The 23,119-nt window shown below is 52.9% G+C and overlaps 8 protein-coding genes across 8 annotated transcripts; 4 read left to right on the forward strand and 4 right to left on the reverse strand.

Annotated features, from left to right (window-relative positions):
* Nucleotides 1-2,686: 2,686 nt before the first annotated feature.
* On the reverse strand, nucleotides 2,687-6,331 carry LTS14_001113 (uncharacterized protein; the record flags this gene model as incomplete). Its single annotated transcript, XM_064833822.1, has 6 exons — nucleotides 2,687-4,033; nucleotides 4,087-5,652; nucleotides 5,703-5,749; nucleotides 5,799-5,963; nucleotides 6,018-6,075; nucleotides 6,131-6,331. 6 exons carry the CDS (start codon nucleotides 6,329-6,331, stop codon nucleotides 2,687-2,689), a joined length of 3,384 nt encoding a protein of 1,127 aa, XP_064698783.1.
* A 1,355-nt stretch (nucleotides 6,332-7,686) lies between these two features.
* On the reverse strand, nucleotides 7,687-9,592 carry LTS14_001114 (uncharacterized protein; the record flags this gene model as incomplete). The annotated part of the gene is made up of 6 exons (XM_064833823.1): nucleotides 7,687-8,032; nucleotides 8,090-8,312; nucleotides 8,372-8,395; nucleotides 8,464-8,470; nucleotides 8,528-9,105; nucleotides 9,160-9,592. 6 exons carry the CDS (start codon nucleotides 9,590-9,592, stop codon nucleotides 7,687-7,689), a joined length of 1,611 nt encoding a protein of 536 aa, XP_064698784.1.
* Nucleotides 9,593-10,766: 1,174 nt separating this feature from the next.
* On the forward strand, nucleotides 10,767-12,209 carry LTS14_001115 (uncharacterized protein; the record flags this gene model as incomplete). The annotated part of the gene is made up of 1 exon (XM_064833824.1): nucleotides 10,767-12,209. One exon carries the CDS (start codon nucleotides 10,767-10,769, stop codon nucleotides 12,207-12,209), a length of 1,443 nt encoding a protein of 480 aa, XP_064698785.1.
* A 1,192-nt stretch (nucleotides 12,210-13,401) lies between these two features.
* LTS14_001116 (uncharacterized protein) lies at nucleotides 13,402-14,100 on the forward strand (the record flags this gene model as incomplete). The annotated part of the gene is made up of 1 exon (XM_064833825.1): nucleotides 13,402-14,100. One exon carries the CDS (start codon nucleotides 13,402-13,404, stop codon nucleotides 14,098-14,100), a length of 699 nt encoding a protein of 232 aa, XP_064698786.1.
* A 499-nt stretch (nucleotides 14,101-14,599) lies between these two features.
* On the forward strand, nucleotides 14,600-15,655 carry LTS14_001117 (uncharacterized protein; the record flags this gene model as incomplete). The annotated part of the gene is made up of 1 exon (XM_064833826.1): nucleotides 14,600-15,655. The coding sequence occupies one exon, from the start codon at nucleotides 14,600-14,602 to the stop codon at nucleotides 15,653-15,655; it is 1,056 nt and encodes a 351-aa protein (XP_064698787.1).
* A 478-nt stretch (nucleotides 15,656-16,133) lies between these two features.
* On the reverse strand, nucleotides 16,134-16,902 carry LTS14_001118 (uncharacterized protein; the record flags this gene model as incomplete). Its single annotated transcript, XM_064833827.1, has 2 exons — nucleotides 16,134-16,787; nucleotides 16,843-16,902. 2 exons carry the CDS (start codon nucleotides 16,900-16,902, stop codon nucleotides 16,134-16,136), a joined length of 714 nt encoding a protein of 237 aa, XP_064698788.1.
* A 365-nt stretch (nucleotides 16,903-17,267) lies between these two features.
* HAS1 (ATP-dependent RNA helicase) lies at nucleotides 17,268-19,440 on the forward strand (the record flags this gene model as incomplete). Its single annotated transcript, XM_064833828.1, has 2 exons — nucleotides 17,268-19,127; nucleotides 19,204-19,440. 2 exons carry the CDS (start codon nucleotides 17,268-17,270, stop codon nucleotides 19,438-19,440), a joined length of 2,097 nt encoding a protein of 698 aa, XP_064698789.1.
* Nucleotides 19,441-19,759: 319 nt separating this feature from the next.
* On the reverse strand, nucleotides 19,760-22,374 carry NTH1_1 (alpha,alpha-trehalase nth1; the record flags this gene model as incomplete). Its single annotated transcript, XM_064833829.1, has 3 exons — nucleotides 19,760-20,090; nucleotides 20,169-22,021; nucleotides 22,210-22,374. 3 exons carry the CDS (start codon nucleotides 22,372-22,374, stop codon nucleotides 19,760-19,762), a joined length of 2,349 nt encoding a protein of 782 aa, XP_064698790.1.
* Nucleotides 22,375-23,119: the final 745 nt, after the last annotated feature.

Genomic DNA, 23,119 nt, shown 5'->3' on the forward strand with positions numbered 1-23,119 from the left:
AGATCTTTATGTCCCACCGCAGGACAGACCTCTAAGCTACGTAACTATGTGCGGCAAGTTAAGGCGCACATCTTCATAGGCGACTATCTTGCGACATCTTGGCGAGCTCAAAAGATACTGGCACGACCGTCTCTCCCGCCAAGCTTTGGTCGACAGGTTTGGCCTATAGCTTTAGCCTACAGCTTTCGCGCCCTAGATCTTTATGTCCCACCGCAGGACAGACCTCTAAGCTACGTAACTATGTGCGGCAAGTTAAGGCGCACATCTTCATACGCGACTGTCCTGCGACATCTTGGCGAGCTCAAAAGATACTGGCACGACCGTCTCTCCCGCCAAGCTTTGGCTGACAGCTTCACCCTACACCTTTCGGCCCCTGTATCTTTTGACTACATGGCGGGTTGGAGTTCTGAGCTGCATAACTATGTGCGGCAAGTTGAGACGCATATCTTTATAAGCTTTTATGTTAAGTGGTAAGAGCCGGGTTCAAAGATATCGGCGTACACGCTTTTCCCGCCAAGCTTGAGCCTACAGCTTTCGGCCCCTATATCTTTCGACCAGATGGCGGCTTGGACCTCTAAGCTGCATAACTATGTGCGGCAAGTTAAGGCGCACATCTTCATACGCTTCTATGTTTAGTGGTAGGAGCCGGGTTCAAAGATACCGGCGTTGCTCGACGATTCGAGCTCACACTCAGCGTCTGAGTCGGGGAGAACTTCGCCCTCATCTTCGACTACGGAGTCCTCATTCTCACTGCCCTTTGATCATATTTCGGCACAAGGCGCACGCCACGATCGTAGATTGAAAGTGCTGAAGGACCAGGAATGTGGTATTTGCATGTAGACGTGAGACCGAACACACATTTCAAACCCTCCATCCGATCCTCCTCACAATCTTGAACACGATGAAGAGCGACACTAGAGCTCAACTCACTTCCGTTCGTTCATCCTCTTCAGCCACGCCAATTGGCAGCCATACATCTACAAATGTTCCTACATATCCTCTACAAGGACCAACTAATGGCACGGATCCCGCCTTACATCATTCAAGTAGTACCGAAAAGTGTTCCGTTCGTCATCATCAACCTCTCCATGCCTCGTCCCTGGTGCATCACCTGGTGCTCGTGCTCGAAGCAGACACCGTAGCTGAGATACTGCTGACTGCGCTAACAACCAGCCTACCACCCAATATGCCATTGGCACCCTTAGCCTGACCGAGAGTCTTCTTCAAATAGCATGCCACGCCAGACAAGGACACATCTATGCATCCTGTTGTGTTGGCGCATGTCTCGAGGCAAGCTTGTAGACTATTCACAGAATGGCTCGAGAGATCGCCACCGAAATGATCGATGTTACATTCGACTACGAATTGCTTGCCGTTGTTTGCGGAATAGATGGTGTTATTACCTCCCGGGCATGTTGGGGGTGTCTGAGTTACGGCAGCCGTGCTTTGAATGGTCGACGAGGACGTTGTGGGAGAGGCGCTGCTTGTTATGGGTAACGAGGCCGAGGAGCTTGAGCTTGTACTTGTGATGATCACTCGGCTGGAACTGCTGGAAGTACTCGAGCCAGTGATGGGAGATCCGCTTGATGCAGAGGTGGGAGATCCGCTCGATACAGAGGTGGGAGATCCGCTCGATACAGAGGTGGGAGATCCGCTCGATGCAGAGGTGGGAGATCCGCTTGATGCAGAGGTGGGAGATCCGCTCGAGACAGAGGTGGAAGATATGCCTGTAGATGAAGTCATCGAGGTGCTCTTGGGCAACAGCTTGGCTCCAAGCACACCTGGTGCATTCAGCGCCGCACCGAGTGTACTTTTCAGATAGCAGCCGCTGCCCAGCATCGACAGGTCAATACAATTCGTCTGAGCATCGCATGCTGCCACGCATTGTTCTAGCGTGTTGGAGGTGGTGAAATTGACATCCCCTCCCGGGTGATCAATGCTGCATTCGATCAGGTATCGGTTGCCAGCCGGGCTCAAATAGACGGTGTTGTTACTTGCTGGACAAGCAAGCGGTGTGGGAGTTGGAGAAACGGTCAGACTGCTCGTGACAGTAGATAAGCTAGTCGTACTCAAGCTGATTGGGTTGATGGAGCTGCTTACGCTCATTGACGAGCTGGACGTGGTGCTACTAGCCAGAGAAGGTTTACTGCTGATGAGGGTTGTCTGTGGAATGAGTCGGGCGCCGAGGATGCCTGGCGCACTGATCGCAGTACCTAGTATACCTTTCTGATAGCAAGCTGCTCCTGAGAGAGAGACATTCACACAGCTACCCTGCGCATCACAAGCAGCTATACACAGTTCGAGTGTAGTTGCTTGGGAGGAAGCGATATCGCCACTTTGGTGATCGATGCCACACTCGACGAGGTAGGCATTTCCTGCAGAGGAGATGTAGACGGTATTGTTGCTCGAAGGGCATGAAAGTGGTGTTGGTGACGCAGAAGCTGTCCCTGTCGTTGTCAAGATACTCGTCGAAGTGCTTGATGATGGCTGTGGCACACTGCCATTGAGGATATACATATTGAGACGATTCGCGCCTCCATAGTACTCGCTGTTGTCCCCGCCACACAGCATGTTGCAGCCGGCAGAGACACTGTCGCCTGCTTGTAAGATTGAGCCAGCATTGATGTTATTGCCGCAGTACTGGATCAGAACGTCAGATCCCATGCTCTCGGCGCCTCATGTCATTCTAAAAACTTACACATTCATTCGAATACTCGACTCCCATGTATTGGAATTGGCTCTGCGCGCACTGAGAAGCGCAGTAATCGACAGTCCCGCCTGTACTTGCAGCGCCAGGGGCCGATCCAGAGAGTGCGCGCTGATCTTGCCCTTCGCTGTAGCATCCAAGATAGTTGTACGGCGGGACAGACAGAACAGTCTGTGGGCCGCTGACGATGGTACCGCTTGTGTTGTATGTCTGGTCAGTGATGCTGTACTTGGAGGAGTCGTAGTAGACTGAAATGTACCCTCCATCACCGCCGCAGGCCTGTGTATCGTCTCCAATGCATGCGAAGGTGCACTTCGTGTCAGATTCGGGGTGATACCACTGACTAGATGGTAGATTGTCGCCGCAGTAGCACTCCTGACGATACTCGGTCCCCGAGAAAGTATAGCCAGCCTTCTGACATGCGGTTTGACACTCCTGGTTGGTGTTGTTGACTGTATCGACGTATGGTTCATTCCCAAGAAGCCGTTGTCCAGCACCGTTGTCCAGGTAGCATCCTAGATAATTGAATATCGCAGAGCCATTGGGGTAGAGAGGGCCAATCTGTCTGCCATGGACGATACCAGTCATGTTGACAACATGCACGCCAAAGCTGAGGTCGTCCGTGTTGAGGGTCCACTGGTTTACGACGGTGTAGTCGGCCAGATTGGGAGGCCCGGGTGCTGGGGAGAACACTACAGTGCCGTTGGCGCAGCTATTGACAGGAATCTGCTGTGTCTCGTGTAGATCGATACCATAGTTCAAAGCTTTGATGGCGCCAAGGGGAGGCTTCGACTTGGTCACTGTCAAGACTGAGCCTCCTACGTTGCAAACTTGAATGCTCAGTGCAGCAGTCTGACCCGGGCTCTGAGTCCCGAAACTCATGGTGCAGTCTGTAACGCTGCAAGGTGACAAGCCACCTTCTGAGGTCGATGTGGTGATGACCACAACGGCTGCCGTAGATGTCGAGCCTTCCAAGATAATTCCTGCCGTGCCCCCGTCACTCCAGACATTGAGGTATGAAAGATAATCTCCCGTAGCGTTAGTCGCGTTGAACAGGGTAGGGATCAAGGCGGACTGTCCAGCCTTGAGGACGCTATCGAGTGCTGGTAGGGCCGTCGTGGAGAAGCCTTTCCCAAGATCCCAAACACCAGCCGTATTGGTGACGTTCGTGAAATCAGCATCACCATCATCCCGGTCCGTATCAGACGTATATGCATACCCTAAAATATGTAAGTCACTCTGGCCTAGGTTTGCGATAGTGAAAGAGAGGCTGCTGGTTGTCGGATTGCCTGCCACACCAAGAATTAATCCGCCGAAGTTGGCAGTCTGCGCAATTGCGGTCAGCACATGCATGCCTTCATAGACACTCCCTCACATACCTGTGGAACAACCTGGAGAAACGCCGCCTTTGACACTTCTGTACCAGTCAAGCTCAAAGGGAAAGAATTCGCAAATCCGGCAACAGCGTTGGTAGTTCGGATGGTCAATGGTGTTGACTTAACACCTGGAGTCGTATTGCCGTAGCTTGCATTCTTAGCGGCCGATACTGTTACGTTGACTAGATTCCAGGTAACGTTGAATGCGAAGCTTGCGCCCTGAGCGACAGCTCCAGTAGGCAAGGCAGACTGGTCGACCACGAAATGCAAGTCACCTGTCGTAATGCTGTTCACCTGTGAAATGGTCGTCAAGGCTGTGCATTGGATTGTTGCCGTCTTGCTTGAGCCGAGAACGACACTGCCAAAGTCGACAGGGCTAGTGCAGTTCAGAGGCAGATTGACCGGCGATCCGAGACAGTATAGTGCTCCATTAGCATCGGTTGTGTAGACCCGTCCATCGCCAAAAGCAGGCCTCTGGAATTTCACGACCCCACCAATCTGAGGCAGCTTGATCGGAGTCATGGCTTGATCTGGATTGGGGACAGCGTACCACGCTCGGATACCAGCGTCTGGATCAGTGAGCCACATGATTGCGGTCCCGGGTCGGCCCTTGTAAGTAGTGATGGTTGGTACTCCAGGACCTACACGACCAGCAGACTTCTGGGCCGTGGTGCCAGCGAGCACGAAGTTTGGCTTACCGGAAGCGGTGAACCCGAGCTTGTAGACGTAGGTGGGATAGCCAACAGGAGTGGAGTAGATGTAACCACCCTCGAGAGGATAAGATCCAACGCCTCCGAAGACAGCTTCGCTGGTCACGATCTCCTGGACAACGAGATCTGTGCCTCCTGTTCCTTGCTTGTAGCCGCCAAGATTATCCGCGTTGATCAAGTACAGAGCTCCATTCTTGCCTGTAGTGATGCACAGACGTGCCACACCAGTGCCGTTGAAGATGGTAGGATCGAGCAATGAAACTCCGCCGGAGCCAAAGTCTTGGTCACCGCCATCCATGTTGACGTAGTCGTAAGGCTGGAAGTAGTCGGTCAAACTAAGCACGCCTGTCGTGGTATCAATGGCGAGATTGACGACGGCTTCTCCTAGTGTTCTACAGCCAGAAGATCCGCTAGCAGGAATGCCTTGGTTCTCGCCACCATTGCCGTTGCCAGTGGCAAAGAAAAGACGATTGCCGTCACTGGCAAGACTCATACCAGCTTGCCAGATCCCGCCTTGGCCGCCGGCGCCATTGTTTGTCCAGTCCGTGGAAAAAGCCGAGTTTGGTCCTGCTTCGACTGCGAAATTGGTGACTACTTTCTTCTGCTTGATATCGACGCCAAGCACAGTGCCGGTGTAGTTGAAGAGGTCACAGTGGCCACCGAAAGCAGCAAAGACTGTTGAGCCGACTTGCAATAGTGAGGGTCTCTGCAATATCGTGCCGCCCACGAAATACTTGCGGTTGTCGTTTTGGGCGATCGAGCCGTCGACCAAGATTGGGAAGCCGTCGACATCGCTCAGATCCGAGACATGGACAGCGTAGAAGTAGTATACGCCATTAAAAGTGCCAGTATTGCCAGACTATCGATGGTTTGGAATGTATGTCTTGGCGTAGACGTACGCGATCTCACTGACTGGATCAATGACCGGCTGCCAATGATGCCGATGTAGTTCGGGACTGATCGTTGTCAGCCAAGCACTCGACACGATAAAAGTACAATACATACTATCAGTGCACCCAATGTCCGACTGCAGGAAGGGTGTCTGCACTTGACGGGAATTGATCAGGGTACCAGTTACGGCATCAAGAGTTCTGATGTAGTTCATAGACGAAGCCAAGAATACAAGTTGCTTCCCACCATTCGGCGTGAACGTCAATGGTTTTGCGTAGACTGTAATATCGTGTCAGATGGCGAAATGCTGGGGAACAAGTCCCGCCCACATACACTGTTCTTTGTTGTTGAAAGACTGCTTCCACAGCAGACCGAACTGTGCGCTGTCGACCTTTGGGTCATATGTCAGCGTAGACAGGTAGATATTCCAGGACGGTGAGACACACGACAGCTGGATCAATGTTGTGGTTGTCGAAGTACGAACTCTGTGCGGCATCGCCATCCCGGTACTCGTCTGCCATTGTTAGCTGCAGTCGATCTCGGCACAGAGGAGTTTGCTGACCGGTGGGCGCGACACTCCGAACGTGAGTGATGAATGCAAACAGCACAGTGATGTGGTGGAGCAAAGAGAGGAGCGACATCGTCATGGTTGCTCGTAGTGTGATGATATGTGAAGAGAGAGCTGTGCACACCTGCCAGAGAGGTGTAAGTGCTGTACCTATATAGGCGCGATGACCATCGACGATTGTACTTGGACTAAGTATGGATGTGATATCACTTTCGACGTTCTGCTGATTCAAAAGACAAACGTGCAAGCAGTTCGCCAATTCTGCCGTATTGCTGAAACCGCCGCCACAAGGCTCATCAGACAGACCTGGATCAGGGCATTGAAGACATAACATGGCATGCATTGCAGCGGCATATCCTGGTGGTGGAAGCATGAGAGACCAGGAATGGTTGCAACTTTGCTCATCTTCGGGCGTTCGCGTAGTGGGTCCATAGCATGCAATGTGGCCTACCGGACGAACCTGCAGATGCCGTAGCTCGGACAAATGGGTGCTGACACTGGACGTCACCTCAACAACGTAGCCTGGTAGACCACGTTTACGATTTGTTGATGGAGGATGAGATGCGTCTTTCAAGGCTGTATGTGGGAAGTCATCGAACGGGACCGGACGGGACAACCCCTGCCGCCGGGCTAGACCGATTGGCTCATGAAGGCGGACATGGGCGCATAAGAGCACGAGAAACCTGAGACAGGACCGTCTTCTTCTGATGAGTTGACTCGGGAGGTCGCATGGTCCAGTATTGTGGTACGAACGCTGTGGAAATCTCATCATGAGCCTGGCGATGTGGCGCCTCGTCACTCGCCACTACCGTTGACATCACAAACCCTACGCCATACCGAGCCAGTGTCTTCATGAGTATCTCGATGCATATGAGACACGGGAACATGCAGTGCCCGGACATCTCCTCCTGGAGTGTTGGTCGTGATAAAGGTAATGTGGCGTTCGTCAAGGCTAGCTTCTGGTTGCTGGGAGCTGGAGAACGCCGACACGAACATCAGCTCCGAGACGCGAGCCGCCGCAGTCAATGTCGCTACACGGTAGACGAGCGCTGCAGTAGGATGCTCCTGCTCGATCCCGCCGCGAGTAGGCTCTCTTCATTTTCCAATCGTCACACAAACGTTCGACCGATCCAGACGGTAGACAATCCCAAGTCGAGAGACAGGAGGGATCCGCTTGGACGACCGCCATCGACAGTACTAGCGTCTGCACCAGTGTCGTTAGGTTTTACCTCAAGTATCACCAGCTCATGTCCAAAGTGCTGGCTACTAATGTGTCGCGAATTGCTCATGACTTCTAATCCATTATCTATAGCCATCCAACGCCTTGCTAAATTCATGTGGGTATAACCCATATTGACCCTCTTCGTCTTGATTGCCCATGCTTGTACCGGCTCCAGACCAAGATCTGCGGGACTGTCTGAAAGTCAATATGCTTTAGCCAAGATCGTAAGCAAACTTGCTTCTCGCTCTGATCTGCTTGCCATAGCGATAGAATAAGAAAGGCGCCGGCACAAGTGCCAAGCACAAGAATGCGAGCAGAGTCGAGGCCCATTGTACTCCAAGGCGTGTGTACATCGATGTCGCGAAAAGCGGGAAGGCGGCTCCTACAAGTGATCGTATGAAGGAGTTTGCTGCCAGTGCTGAATTGGCATCGTAGAGATAGACATCCACCAAGTAGACCACGCTTGGCATAAAGATCATGATGATGCCACATCCGATGAACACTCCTGAGATGATCTGAGGCCATGGGTTGATGCTTGGGAAGCTTGTCCATGCAAACCTGCTACACATTAGCCGCCATTGCATACATATCTCGATTGTTCTGGTTAAGTCTTACCAGAACAGACCGATGACCAGTATGATTGAACCAGCCATCATGGGCAGGAGACGCTCCTCGGGTACAAGCGTCTTTGCTTTATGCATCTTTGGAGTGAACACAGCGACAGTCTCCCATGCCATGAATCCGCAGGCTATCAGCACTCCAACGAATATACCGAGAAATGGCAGTGCCGATACGCCAAATTCGAGGCCTCTGTCGAACTCATAGCTGATGGGGAATGCTGTGGTGTCGTCGTTAGCATATAGTAACACAGAGATGATGCTGAAGCTTGTCACTTACCGAAGAAAATCAAGTAGAGGATCCCTGGTTGTGTCAGCAAAGATTTGATCCAAGTTTCCGAAGGGCTGCAAGCATGGCTTGCAAGTGCTTACCATAAACCTGAGTCGCGTCAGCAACTGTCTATGGAATGCGCAGATGTTAAGCCGGATCACTTACTAAGGAGATGTACAACGTCAAGACGATCAGAATGAGATCTTGTGTGATCATCAAGATTGGCTTCAGCCCGTATTTACGCAGCAGAGCACCAGGACTAACAGGCTGCTCGTCCAATTTGGAGTGTAGCGCCCAGTTCTTCGTCTCGTGTCGTAGACGAGCAGCCTTCTTCTGGAGAATGATAGGCCCCAGCGTCTCCGGGATCGTGGGCACCGCCAAGCAGACGAAGAAGCCGCCCATGATCAGTGTAAACCAAGCTGTCCATCGCCATCCGAGATGTGGATTCTTGACAGTGAACTCACCAACGATAGGTCCGACCGCGGGACCTGCAAAAACGGCGGCGGCAAAGCCCATCGTTGCAATGGCACGCATGATGGGATCCCAGAAGTCCACGTACATTCCAGCCACAATGGCGAGAGGTGCAGACCCAAAGGCACCAGCGAAGAATCGGCAAATGAAGATGGTTTCGATGTTCGTGGCAACAGCGACCGGGACCTGGAAGACCAGAAAGCCAACCATCCCAGCCATCAATGGTATCCGTCGTCCGTAGATTTCTGATAACGGCCCAAATACTAGAGGACCTAGATATTGTGTAAGTAAGATTGCCGATTATTGTCAGGCGCCAAGCAGCATACCACAGGCGAATCCGACAACATATAGTGATACACCCAGAATCATGAGCTCGTTGCTTGCGCCAAACTCCTCTGCTGTGACGATGGTGGCCGTGGAAAAGACAGAACTGCCGAACGAGACCACAAACGTCATGCACGCGGACACCATACTAATCCACCACTTCCGAGTCTTGGTCATGTTCTGTGGGTTCTCTGGGTCATTCGGTCCATCCCAGTCTACCAGGTTCGGGTCCTTTGCATCTTGAGCGGCATGTTGAGGTCCAGTCTCCTCATCATGGGGAGGTTCGAAGGCCTCTTCAATGCCTTTCTCAGCTTCCGCCAACTCGTCCAGCGAATGTTTCGAGCCGAAGTCCTTGATCGAGTTGGCAGCTGTCGTCATGCCTGAAGGTGTGGCATCGTATCGATGTGCAGTCGTATCCGAATGTCCCGACGACATGATAAAGACAAACGAAAGCAACACAGAGCAATCGACGCTACAAGGCTGACCTACCAGCAACGCTCGACGGAGAGTCGTCTATCTATACAGGCCGTTGATAAAGGCCGAGATATCGCCGTGATTATAAAAATGCAGTGTTGATAGCGGCCGCTATTCAGCACTCGGGCTGCCGATGCGCACGTAGCGATGAGATATTTCCTCATGCATTAGTAATTTGGGCACACTGCGAAATGATGACAGAGGAGCCGAGGCAAGGAGCATCTCCAGATGATCAGGCATACGAGCTTTGGACCGGGACGGCTCACAGGTACCACTAGTAAGATGGTCTTTGACGAGCAGATCGACGGTTGGGACCCATCAGTTTTGCTTTAAAGAGAAAGTCGTCGCCAATATGCCGGGAAATAGAAGCGGTTGCACAGGCTCCACTTGACCAGTCCACGGTTTTCTCGGCCGTAGATGATTAATAGTACACGAGCGTGCGTTTTCTCCTTCGATGGCTTCATTTCAACCAAAGCAGTAGACTTGGTGATGCTGGCAGGAATTTCGCTGCGTTGGCCGGTTGTACTCGAGGGAGATGCAAGTAGCGACCGTTCTTGTGGTATCCATTCGTTCGATCACACTCGAGTGAGAAAGTCTTCAACAGCGGCTCTGCGGACCAAGCCTCTTCCGACCGTTACGCTGGTGGCGCTCGACAAGGATCTTTTCGACCTCGGTCGTGCGAATATCTAAAGCACTAGCAGTACCATGAGATATTAGTCACACGACACGTGCAACGTATGGAGTAAGAGCTGTCTATCTATTGAAAGATCGATGCGTTGTCGTCTCTTCTTCTCGTGTGTCCTTGTCTTGGGTGCACAGAGAGCGGATATCACGTGACTGCGTGGCCGAAGGTTGCCCCACCAAGCGAGCGTCAAGCGAGCGTTCCTGCTTTGGGAAGGAGCGATATCAAAGGAACATCCTACCTCGAAATCAAACGACTTACATGTATAGCAGCACCCTTTCACCGTACCTAAACCGTATTATAGCTCCGTGTAGCCTGAATATCTGTACAAGCAGCTATACACGCATCGCCACGACCTCTCGAGAAATAAATACAAGCCACTTCAGAGGCTGCTACCGACAATCCTCCACAACTAGCTGGCCATACATATATCGCCAAAAAGCATCGCCCAGCATGGCTCCTAACCTCGACTCTTTCTTCCAGACGGTAGACTCGAATGCAGACGCTTTCATCGAGCGCCTTCGCCAAGCAGTAGCAATCCCTTCAATCAGTGCAGACGAAGCTCGACGGCAGGATGTGGTCAAGATGGGCATGTTCCTGAAGGCACAACTCGAAACCTTGGGTGCCAAGATGGAGGCTCGACCGCTGGGTAAGCAGCCAGGGAAGGAGCATCTCGAGCTTCCACCTGCTGTGATTGGACGATACCCGGCAAAGAAGCAAGAAGGGAAGAGGACTATCTTGGTGTACGGCCACTATGATGTGCAGCCAGCGGAGAAGAGCGATGGTTGGAATACTGAGCCTTTCGAGCTCAGCGTAGATGACAAGGGAAGGATGTATGGACGAGGCAGCACAGACGATAAAGGTCCAGTTCTGGGCTGGGTCAATGTGATTGAAAGCCACCAGAAGGCTGGCGTGGACTTTCCTGTGAACTTGCTCATGTGCTTCGAGGGTATGGAGGAGTACGGATCGGAAGGCCTGGACGACTTCATTGTGGCCGAGTGCAAGCCTGGCAAATTTTTCGAGGATGCGGACGCGGTTTGCATAAGTGACAACTACTGGCTTGGCACCGAGAAGCCTTGTCTGACGTATGGGCTCCGAGGATGCAGCTACTATAGCATCGAGATCTCAGGACCAGGTCAGGATCTTCACTCTGGAGTGTTTGGTGGCACAGCACAGGAGCCAATGACGGACCTCACCCGTGTCATGGGTTCGTTGGTAGACACAAACGGCAAGATCCAGATCCCAGGCTTGTACGAACTCGTGGCACCACTCACGAAGGAAGAGCAAAGTCTCTACTCCAACATTGCCTTCACCATGGACAACCTGTACGAGTCCCTCGGCTCGAAGACAGGGATCTTCGACAAGAAGGAGGAGACTCTGATGGGCCGCTGGCGCTACCCCTCCCTCTCACTTCACGGCATCGAAGGTGCTTTCTCACAGCCCGGCGCAAAGACTGTCATTCCGGCCAAAGTGACTGGCAAGTTCAGCATTCGCACAGTGCCAGACATGGAACCGCATGAAGTTGACAGCCTCGTCTTCTCCTACGTCAAGGACCAGTTTGCGAAGCTCAGTTCAAAGAACAAGCTCAATGTCTTCCTACAGCACAGCGGTAAATGGTGGGTGGCGTCGCCCAACCACTGGAACTTCACTGCTGCGGCGAAAGCAGTGGAGAAGGTGTGGAAGATCAAGCCCGACTTGACACGTGAGGGTGGCTCGATCCCTGTTACGTTAACATTCGAGCAAGCGACGGGAAAGAATGTGCTGCTCTTGCCCATGGGCAGCAGTACGGATGCGGCACACTCGATCAACGAGAAGCTAGACCGCAAGAACTACATTGAGGGGATCAAGCTGTTGGGTGCTTATCTCCACTATGTGGCCGAGGAGCCAACCTCGTGATCGTGGTGGCCAAGTAGTATGGCATCGCTACGGACTCTCCCAGTATTGAGCCTAGGCCACTTAATTTCTCTTGGGCCAAAGGCAAAAATACCGCTTTCGTCGATTTACTCCTCCTGCTAGTCTCTTAGACCCATAATCGACTCCTCATATGTACTATTTGCAGCATTCCTCGGTCGGCCCTGGTCATGATCTGCCGAGGATCTTTGCATGCAATGTCTAGACTAAGCCAGCAAATCTATTTTCAGCTGTTAAATTCGTCCTTCAGGCTAGCACGAAATCGCCCCACGTTCCGCTTTGTAAACGGCTCGGCGGGATGCAGGCGATCCTTCGCCTGCTCTGGAAGCTATGCACTCAATCTAAATGACATTTGCCTCTCGCCTGACATCATTTCGGCTGTCTCGTGCCCTCTGATCATGCCAACGTCTGCCACGCCTGGCTGTGCAAACAAATGAGATGCTGCCAGCTTGTCCACACCACTGCTTTGCCGCCAGCCCGCCGGCCGAACCAACATGAACGATATACCCGGCGCATGCGCCTCGCGGGCATGAGAGTCAGACAGTATGCTTCGTCTGCACCATCTGTGCGCTTGTGCAGACGCAGATTGCAGGCTACTACACCTTAATCATCCTACCCGCACAACAAGCAACCGAGAGCCTCTCGATTTCGCGCCGTGCGTCATGCAACACAGCCATATCAAAATCTCACACGCTGACCGCGCTATCATCTGGTGTTGTTAAGCTCGGTGGGGGTCCGTCAGGCCAGTTCTGGCACTTACGGCACAGTAATGTCAGAGAAGACCAACATGTCCAAATTCTGCATCTCGAAGCCATGACCCTGTCTTTGGCCAGGAAGACCTGCATAAGCCACACAGCAATGGTGCCGCATGGCTCTGGCACTAAGGGAATCCTGGGCCGGAGGATCTGGTGCTCACTTTTGTGATGTGCACGACTCCACCTCGCCGGTCTTGTTAGTTACTATGCGGCACGGATGAAGGCCATGTGGGATAGAGTGCGGTGGGCATGGGTGAGTATATAGATACAGTGCTGGTCCTGTTGTGTATAATGCCACTATCAACAACGATACATGAGACCTCGACAATCATCAGACTCCATCTCATTTGACTCGATCTATCTCAAGCACATTCCTCTGCAAACACACGACTCCTTTGCATACCTCATCCCACACCTCAGTCATGGTCGCCATCATCTCCTCTCTTCTGGCCACGTCTTCGCTGCTAGCCATTGGCAACTGCCTACCACGACGATCAAACAGCGTTGCACCCTCGTTACCACTCAAGGAGGTCACCAACACGGGCTCGGCTCCTCTACCATCTCCAACCACCGGCCTGAAATACATTGCCGTCCAAATTGGTACGCAGAACTACACCTGCAACGCCGAAACCGGGAAATACACTGCGACAGGAGCTCTTGCAAGAATCTATGATGCAACATCGTACCTAGCAAATCATCCTGACCAGGTTGACTCGCTTTCACGGACGTACCTTAACCTGTACACATCGCAGCCATGCTCTCAGCACCCGAGCACGACCGTCGCCATCGACGATGTTTGCGAAGACCTAGCAAACCTCCAACACTTCCCTCCTCTGCCTATCCTGGGTCAGCATTACTTCACGAGCACTGGCACTCCCACATTTGATCTGTACCTTGGCTGGGACCATCCTTTCCTCTATGCGAAGAAGGTCGGTGATGTACCTGCCCCGTCAGCCAACGATGTCGACTGGCTCTATTTGACCAGCAATGGCTCGCCACAAAACAACATTATCAATTCAGTCTACCGGATCGAGACAGTGGGCGGCGTTGCACCAAAGACTTGCAGTGGTAGTGGCTCGATCGAGGTGCCCTATGCTGCCGAATACTGGTACTACGTCTGAGCGTTGTGCTATTTGGGATACGGCGCTGGAGGACAAAGTTTCGATCACTAGCGACTACACTTCGTGCTCAAGCACATACTGTACTACACACTTTCTGCTATCTCATGCTTACAGATCACATGTTCGATGCCTACCGTACGCCCGAAGAATGCTTCTTTCATCTGAGACAAAGCATGACGGCAGCTTTACATTGGATTTCTGTCGCTGACGAGATGCTTTCTTTGACTATTATATCTCACACAATGCATAATGGACAAAGATAAGGAATAGCAAGCTCACGCGCGCCCCTTCTTATACACTGTCTTTGCATACCGCTCGCTCGGCTTTCTTCTTCTGATCAATACGCCAACGAACGACAACCCCGACCCCAGAACCTCTCCACCATCCACCCACGCCCTCCCATACCCCAGCCCGGTATCTGCTGGCCAGAACCCTTTCCTAGTGTCTGTCCTATTTCGTCATATACAATTTGCATCTAGCGGCCTCATGGCAAGCGAACATGCCAGGACGAGCAAACAACTCCGGTAATGGTTCCAACAACCAGAACCGCGTCAACAAGAACGCTGCTCCTCGATCGAACGAGGACCTAACATGTCGCAACTGCAACAGGGTAGGTCATCTTGCCAAGGACTGCCAGTCCACAACTAGCAACAATGCCGCTCGACTCAACAACAATGGCGAGAAGCATTGCGAGAACCACCCTCATCTGACTAACCACAGCACCGCGGAGTGTAAGATCCAAAAGAACAACAAGACCAAGACCAAGACCAAGAACAACGAAGACCGCGATGGCGACGTCAAGATGGACGGCTTCGCTTACGCCGTCTCCAACACCGTCTCCAACGCCAACGCAAAATACTGTCTCATCTGCAATTCGCGCTCCCACTACCGCAACCAGTGTAATAACGTGGCCGCCGCAGCCAGACTCACCTTCTCCAACTGCGTCTGCTGGAAGTGCCATCTCCGCGGCCATATGGGCGATGATTGCGAGAACCCGTCCGCCAAGTTCTGCGACCGATGCCACAAGTCTGGCCATGCTACCGTGGACTGCAAGAGCACATCCAAGTCCGACGGTTTCCGCGCGCAGCTCGCCCTCAGTGCCGTCAGATCAGAGCGAGCATTCGAGGTGAGTTATATGACCTACCCCGTGACCGCTAACGCACAGCCAGTCCCCGTCGCACCAGCAACCGCCTTCTTCCCAACGACCTCAATGCAAATTGAGCTCCCCGCTCCCACTACCTTCGTAGCTCCACCAAAGAATGACTACGCCTGGGATCTGAACTGGGCAAGCTTTCCAGCCGGCACCAAGCTCACACCGTCAGGGGCCCATTACCTCAAGACCCTCGCCCTAGCCGAACAGCGCGTTCTAGAAGAACAACTCAGCACCACGCATAAGCAGATCCGCGCCCACTGCGAGGAGCCCAAGTACCTGTACCCCAAACACAAGGCGAACAATTACATCAGAGATATCTACCACGTTCTCCTCGAGAACCAGATCTTGACTCCGGAACGTCTGCAAGCCGCTCACTTCGGCATGGCGAAGAATCCCGGGTGATCTTTCTGGCGGGATCCGGATACCATGTGTAGTATATCAAGGGGACTTAAGCCGGTATGTAATGGGTGCTGCAGGGAGGGTTTGGTGTTGGATAAGCGGTGGAATGCTGTGGAAGTTCCTGCACCCGGCCTGGGGGAGGAGATGGTGGATGTGAGGGGGTTGGAGGATTATAAGGATTGGGGGTTATTTGTCATATTTACGGAGTGTAGTTGTTGCAATAGTACGCCCGAGTTCCCAGGACCGGGGTATCGGTGGATTTCGAGGGCGAGAGTGGAGGGGTTAGGGGAGATGGATGTTATGGCCTAAAGGTAGGTGGGATCGGGTAAGAGGGTGAGATCAGGTAAGTCTCGTCTCTTTTCTGGGTGGACTTTAGCGTAATGTTGATATGAGTCCCAGGATCATGGCCATTGGCTGGCCTATACTTCTACCCATCTTCTGCCGTCACGTCTTCATGATCCATATCTTGACGTCGATGCTTCTAAGTCGTAATCGCTGCTGCTTCCCGAGCTGCCACCAGCGCCTGAAACATTCCCTCCACATCCTCCGCTCCATCGACTCTCACCTCGCCAATGAACATAGTAGGCACAGAATCAATACCCTCGTCCCGAACCTGCGCAGCCAATTGGTCCACCCGCCGACCAACATCCTCATCATCTATCCACTTCTCCCCCTCACCCTCACTAATACCAACATTCCTCGCCACACCGATCAACCCCGCTCGATCACAAATATCGCCACCGTGTTCGAAATGCCACCGATAAACCTCTTCAATCACCGCCTTCTGCACCTCCCACCCCTTCTCCCTCCCAATCCCATGAGTCAAAGCATGACTCATCTTCGTCGCTCCCGTCTTACCTTCGAAATCAAACTCGATACCCACCTGCCTCCCCGTCCGATGTAAGCGCTTCAAAACACCCTCGACCCTCTCGGCGCCATTCTTACGGGCAGCAGCTTCTCTCATCGTGAGACCATGTTGACCAGTGTCTGTGTTGAGATAAAAGGGGAGGAACTCATACTCCAAACTATCGTCGCGAGCACCAGGGTAAGTTTTCTGGTAGATCGCAATGGCTTGGGCGAGGGAGCGGGAGCCGATGTAGCACCACGGGCAGATTGTGTCGAAGTAGACTTTTATCTTGATGAAGGCCATGGTAGGAGTTCCGAGGCAGAATTGAGTTCTATGTTCTTACCTTCTGAGCGTATGAGTTGAGATCCGATCCGGACCTTTGACTTCTGTACATGTTCCTCATCTTGGTGCCTGGTGAGCTTACGTGGCGAGTGCGTGGGTGTTGGACGCTATCGGCCCAGGTCACGTTTTGGAAGAGTGTATGTCTACATGTCGTCACGCTATCTGCATAGACGGGCTCATGTTATCGAGTGCGAACCTAGGTTGCAATGTGTTATAACACTGGTGACTGTCAACTGCCCGCGTCACGTGCAACCCATTTATGTGGGCGATTAGAGTTACGGCGGCAGCCGGGGACAAAATCTTGGCATCGGAGCTAAACATTTTTCTGGAGGTAAAGTTGCAGCTCAAAAGTTCGAGCCCGCGATCGAGGCATCTGTACAAACATCTCACGTATAGTGCTCTTGGGCCGTATCGTATATCGCCAAGATGTCCAACGACTATATCAGAGACTCGCATAAGCGGAAGCGGAAGCATGGCGGCAATAAACCTGGAAACCCGGCGATGATGTCTGGAGCGCTACCTTCGCCTGGTATGGAGGAGGGAGAGGAGCGGACAGACCCGATGGACGACGAGGCGGCGAGGAAGAAGGTGAAGAAGGAGCATAAGAAGAGGAAGGTGGCTGAGCAGGCAGATGACGTTGCAACGAAGGGCGGCGAGGTCAAGCCTGTTGCGAACGGCGTCAGCAAGGCAGAGGCGAGACCGAACGGAGATATGGCTGTGGATGACGAGAGGGCGGCGAAGAAGGCGCGGAAAGAGAAGAAGGCTAGGCTGAGGGCGGAGAAGGAAGCGCGGGAGACACAGCAGACAGAGGGCGGGGCGGAGGAGCAAGTCAACGGACAGTTAAAGGAGATTGCAGCGAAGGATGGTGTCGCTGGCGTAGAAGAAGAAGAAGACTTTGCAGACTTTAGCGGCGATGACGAGGTCAATGGCGAAGAGGTGGAGGAAACTGCAGACCAGACAAACGGCCACGACGCCGAAGACGACGAGGAGAACGACGACGTCGCAAAACCTGCTGCAGATCTTGGTGAAGCATCTGATCTACCTTCTGCGCTCGGTGTACGACTGCCAGACACAGGCTCAGAACCACAAAAGTTCTCGGAGCTGAACATGTCTGAAAAGACCATGAAAGCGATCAACGGCATGTCTTTCGAAAGCATGACAGAAATCCAGCGAAGAGGCATACCGCCATTACTCGCCGGAAAGGATGTGCTGGGAGCAGCGAAGACCGGCTCAGGCAAGACTCTGGCCTTCCTTATACCTGCAGTAGAAATGCTGCACTCCCTCAAGTTCAAGCCACGAAACGGCACCGGCGTAATCATCGTCTCACCCACACGAGAACTAGCCCTCCAAATCTTCGGCGTAGCACGAGAACTAATGGAACACCACTCCCAAACCTTCGGCATCGTCATCGGCGGCGCAGCACGAAGAGCCGAAGCAGAAAAGCTCAGCAAAGGTGTGAACCTCCTGATCGCCACCCCCGGCCGACTACTCGACCACCTCCAAAACACCCAAGGCTTCACCTTTAAGAACCTCCGCGCCCTGGTAATCGACGAAGCCGATCGCATCCTGGAAGTCGGCTTCGAAGACGAAATGCGACAGATTGTCAAAATCCTTCCCAAAGACGACAGACAAACTATGCTCTTCTCCGCCACCCAAACCACCAAAGTAGAAGACTTAGCCCGCATCTCCCTCCGCCCCGGCCCTCTCTACATTAACGTCGACCACCACCAAGAACACTCCACCGTCGCGGGTCTAGAACAAGGGTACGTGATCTGCGAAGCCGACATGCGCTTCCGACTGCTCTTCACCTTCCTCAAAAAACACCCGAAGAAGAAGATCATCGTGTTCTTCTCCAGCTGTAACTGCGTGAAATACTACTCCGAGCTACTCAACTACATCGACCTCCCCGTCCTCGACCTCCACGGCAAGCAGAAACAGCAGAAACGCACGAATACTTTCTTCGAATTCTGCAACGCTACACAGGGTACCCTCATCTGCACGGATGTCGCCGCGCGAGGACTGGATATCCCTGCGGTAGACTGGATCGTGCAGTTTGACCCTCCGGACGATCCGAGGGATTATATTCACAGAGTAGGAAGAACGGCTCGAGGTGCAACGGGCAAGGGTAAGAGTTTGATGTTTTTGCAGCCGAATGAGGTTGGGTTTTTGGGGCATTTGAAGGAGGCGAGGGTCCCCCTGGTCGAATTCGAATTGCCGCCGAGAAAGATTGTGGATATTCAGTCCCAGCTTGAGGCGTTGATTGGGAAGAACTACTATCTCAACAAAGTAAGCCATGATCCTCATCTCCATCTCCTCTCCTCGCTACTCACTATCCTCATGCTGACTTTGTCTCTTCTCACAGTCCGCCAAGGATGGATATAGATCTTACCTCCAAGCCTACGCCTCGCACTCTTTACGATCGGTCTTCAATGTCAACCAGCTTGATCTGAAGAAAGTGGCGAAGAGTTTTGGTTTCCCGACGCCGCCGAGGGTGGATATCAATCTGGGAGCTTCTATGAAGACGGGACATGAGGGGAGGAGGGGATATGGGAGTCAGCCTAGGCAGCCAGGGAAGGGATATGGACAGAAGAGGCGGTGAGAGTCTGTGTATCTATGATAGAGTGATGTAGCGCTGGCGTTGGAGGTGTACAGATATTACTTCTCATGATTTCTATTTAGACGCATTATGTCCGACTGAGTCAAATGCGAGAACTGACAATGTTGGAATATCTGGTATCGCTTATCGTGTCATGTGGGAAGAACGCTTCATAGATACAGGGGCTCGTTATACCACAGGTCTTTTTGCCGCCCAGGCTATGCATCATGCTCCAACAAACGCTCGTCCTGAGTAGGATCCATCAAGCTATACAATATCGCATCTGCCCAAAATACTCGAACCCACGTGAAAATAGTCGTGATCACCGTTTCCAGTGCGCCTTCCCATTGGCCTCCTCCCCACCATGCCCCACGTAACCACCTTGCTGCGCGAGAGCCCTCTCCTTCTCATCCTCCTTCGAATGCGGCAACGCCACATGCTGCCCATGCTTGTAATCGACCAACACAGCTTCCTGAACATGCTGAGCAACATGCACACTCGTCGGCGCCTCAAAGGCCTCTCTCGCCGCCACGGGGTCACCCTGCGTCATGGCGCGGAAAGTATCCCAGGGCGTGACAGCCCCAAGTGCCCTTTTCATGTGCGCATTGACGATCTGTAGACCATAGACGTAGGAGGCGTTGACCCAGCCAAAGCTACCACAAACACAAATAAGTCAGCAATCGTCCACATCGCAACAGCATAAGACAATAATAAGGAAGTGTGAGACTCACCCCTCGGTAGCCACGCCCTTGAAATCCGCCCCCTGATTCCCATACTCCGCACTAACCTTATGCGGAGAAATCTGCTGCGTAACATCATACTTCTCGACCACCACGCCATTGAAATCCACAAAAGCTTTAGTGACCATGTAAATCCACCGATACGCCAACCGCTGCGCGTCCTCCTCAAACCCATACCTCAACAGACCCGTCCACGCCAGAATCTGCTGCGGCGCCCACCCAAAAGGATAATCCCATTGGCGATTCGGACGTGATAAGCCGACTGGCCCACGGGACTCCTCGGTACCGGAGACAAGACCGCCGTGGACTTCAAAGCGAGGCAGGGCTTTGGAGACGAGAAGGGTGGCTTGGCGGGGCGTGCAGGCGCCGGCCCACATGGCCCAGAACGTGGTGGCGGATTCGTAGCCGGTTTGTTCTTTCTTCTTGCAGTTGTAGTCGAAGAACATGCCCTTTTCCTCCGACCACATCAGCTTATCCATCTGTAGTCTGCGCTTCTTGGCGCGGCGATCCCAGGTCGAGGAGGTTTCGATGGAAGCTTGGCCCTCGGCTTGCCACTCTGGCGGAATATGAAGGCTATCGCGGAAGAAAGCGCGGATGGTGCGGGCGATATCGGATTCGATTTTGTAGAGGAGGGAGTTGAGGTCCACGGTCGCGAGGTCCGCGGCGACTTTTTCGAGGCGGTAAGAGGTATCGTGGCCGGATTCTCGGACGGCGCGGTCGTGAAGAAAGTATTCGTCCAGATCCGGCTCCCAGATGCGGCCGTAGTTGTAGGCGTTGACGAACTCTTCGAATGTCATGTTGTGTTTCTTGGCGTAGGGGTTGAGGACGTGGACGAAGTGGCTGGCTTCGGTTTCTGGTGGTACGCCAAGACCGCCGGGTACGTACTTTGATAGACCTGAGGCTGGGTCGTAGCGTGGTTCGCGCATCCACGTGCCGTAGTAATCTTTGATTGCTGCCAAGATGGCGTCCTTCAGAAACTGTAGACTGTCCGGCCTGTGCTTGATACGATCATATACCCGCAACGCCATGTCGGTAAGGAAAGGCGGTTGTGAACGACAGAGGTAATATGTGCGATTGGCGTTGAGGATCTTGCCATAGTGACGAATACAGAAACAGAAATGCTTGACCATAGCCTCAGCCAGATCCTCACGATCGTTGACCAGCAGACCAAGCGTCTCCATGTAGCTGTCCCAACCATAAAGCTCGTTGAACCGTCCGCCTGGCACGACGAAAGGCAGACCCCGGTAATCAGGATATCCCTCAGGCGTATCCTCAATTCGCTCAACAGCCACGGCAAGCAGTCCAGGCGCGGCGTTGAGGTCACGTACATAGTTATCATCACTAGGGACTTCAGCAAGGTAGATGACCTCAAGATTGAGCTCAGGATGTTGGCGTGCGATACGAGTATAGTACTCATACTGCTCCGGCGCACCTCGTGGAATGTACATTCTCGGGTGTGGGTTTTTGGTCCAGTCTTTGGGATCGCGGGCAACCTGTGCAATATTGCCCCCGTCGATGCGGCGAGTCAAATTCGGCCAGAACTGGTCCTTGATAAGGCGAGCCAGACGGTTGACCGGATTCTCGTTCAGGCGTGCTTCGTCCAGGACGATTTGCTTGCGGCCGTAGGCTCGGGCCTGCCATAGCTCTTGCAGTAGATTACTGAGCATATACGTTCCGCGAACGTCGAAGTTGCGGTAGCCTCCGGAGGCTGCTGTGCCAAGTGGGATGCTCTTGGGTCCATGATCGTCAATGGTGATTTGGATGTTGTGGTCGGTATCTTCGCGAGCCAGGAGAGTTTTCAGGGTGTCCTCTACATCGATCAGATACCGGCGAGGGGCATTACCCTGTGCGTCTGGTAAGTTCTTAGCATGGGGCATTCATTTATGCCAGGGTGTATCAATCTACCATGACTCTGCCGCCTCCCAGGAACTTTCACTCCAGCTCCCAAGTGTGTCTTTGGTTCGATCTGTACAGGGTACAATCAGCTTCCAATCCTAGTTACAACCATTGCCCGGCATAAGTATCATCTTACAGCAGAATATGTGCGTCCCTTGGCAACCTTTCTAGGGCCATGACTGGAACCATAGTAGACTTCCGGTGCAGCATATGGGTCGACGGTAAGTGTGTTCTTGCGCTGATGTGACTGCTCTTTTGGGTCGGATGTGCGAATGGGAAGCGCCGATTGCTGCCCGCTCATACTCCGGTGGTGGGTTGTGCTCGATAGCTCGTGGGTGGTGAGTCGTGTCGGGACAGTAGGTGCGGCAGAGGCTTATCGATTGGTCGAATAGGTGGATTTGTTGAGAAGGAAAACAAGGCGGTATACAAGGACAAACAAATTCCTGGATGGTTGATTGATGGACGAAGTGGAGTGGAGGCAGTCGAGAGTCTAGGCTTGATCAGCATTGAGCTTATTTGACCTTCGTCGCTTTTCTCTCGTGAATAATGTTACGAAGATTAATGGTGACTGTATGCAATCTTTGCCTGTTTCTGACTTACACTGACCTGACTCTGAGACTGTGGCGTGAGTGATCGGATGTGGATGTCCGACTCCCCTCTTCCTTTGTCCCCAAAATGGTTGATTGACAGGAACGGCGTAGCAAACAATGCAATGCAGCTGTTTGTTCTTTATGACTGATGATGAGGATTGATCACGCGAACGAATGGTCGACAAGCAGGTCTGTCTGTAATGTGATGCTGGGAGTCAAGTCAGATTCAGATCTTGGTATTACTGTTTGGTGTCAGGCAGGCAGGCAGGCAGGCAGGCAGCAGAGACAGGTAGGCAGGCTTCGTGGATAAGAAATGATGGTAGCAGCAGGAGCAGTGGCTATGAGCACTCCCAAACAGGAAAGGCTGGTCTCGACCGAGTCCGCACTCTTGCCATTGCACTGCCTGCAGAGGGAATGATAAATGGACCTGCAGAAAGCGGTGTGGGCGACGGCAGG

The sequence above is a fragment of the Recurvomyces mirabilis genome (genome assembly GCF_035927965.1).
Source record: "Recurvomyces mirabilis strain CCFEE 5264 chromosome Unknown scaffold_2, whole genome shotgun sequence".
Classification (NCBI taxonomy): domain Eukaryota; kingdom Fungi; phylum Ascomycota; class Dothideomycetes; order Mycosphaerellales; family Teratosphaeriaceae; genus Recurvomyces; species Recurvomyces mirabilis.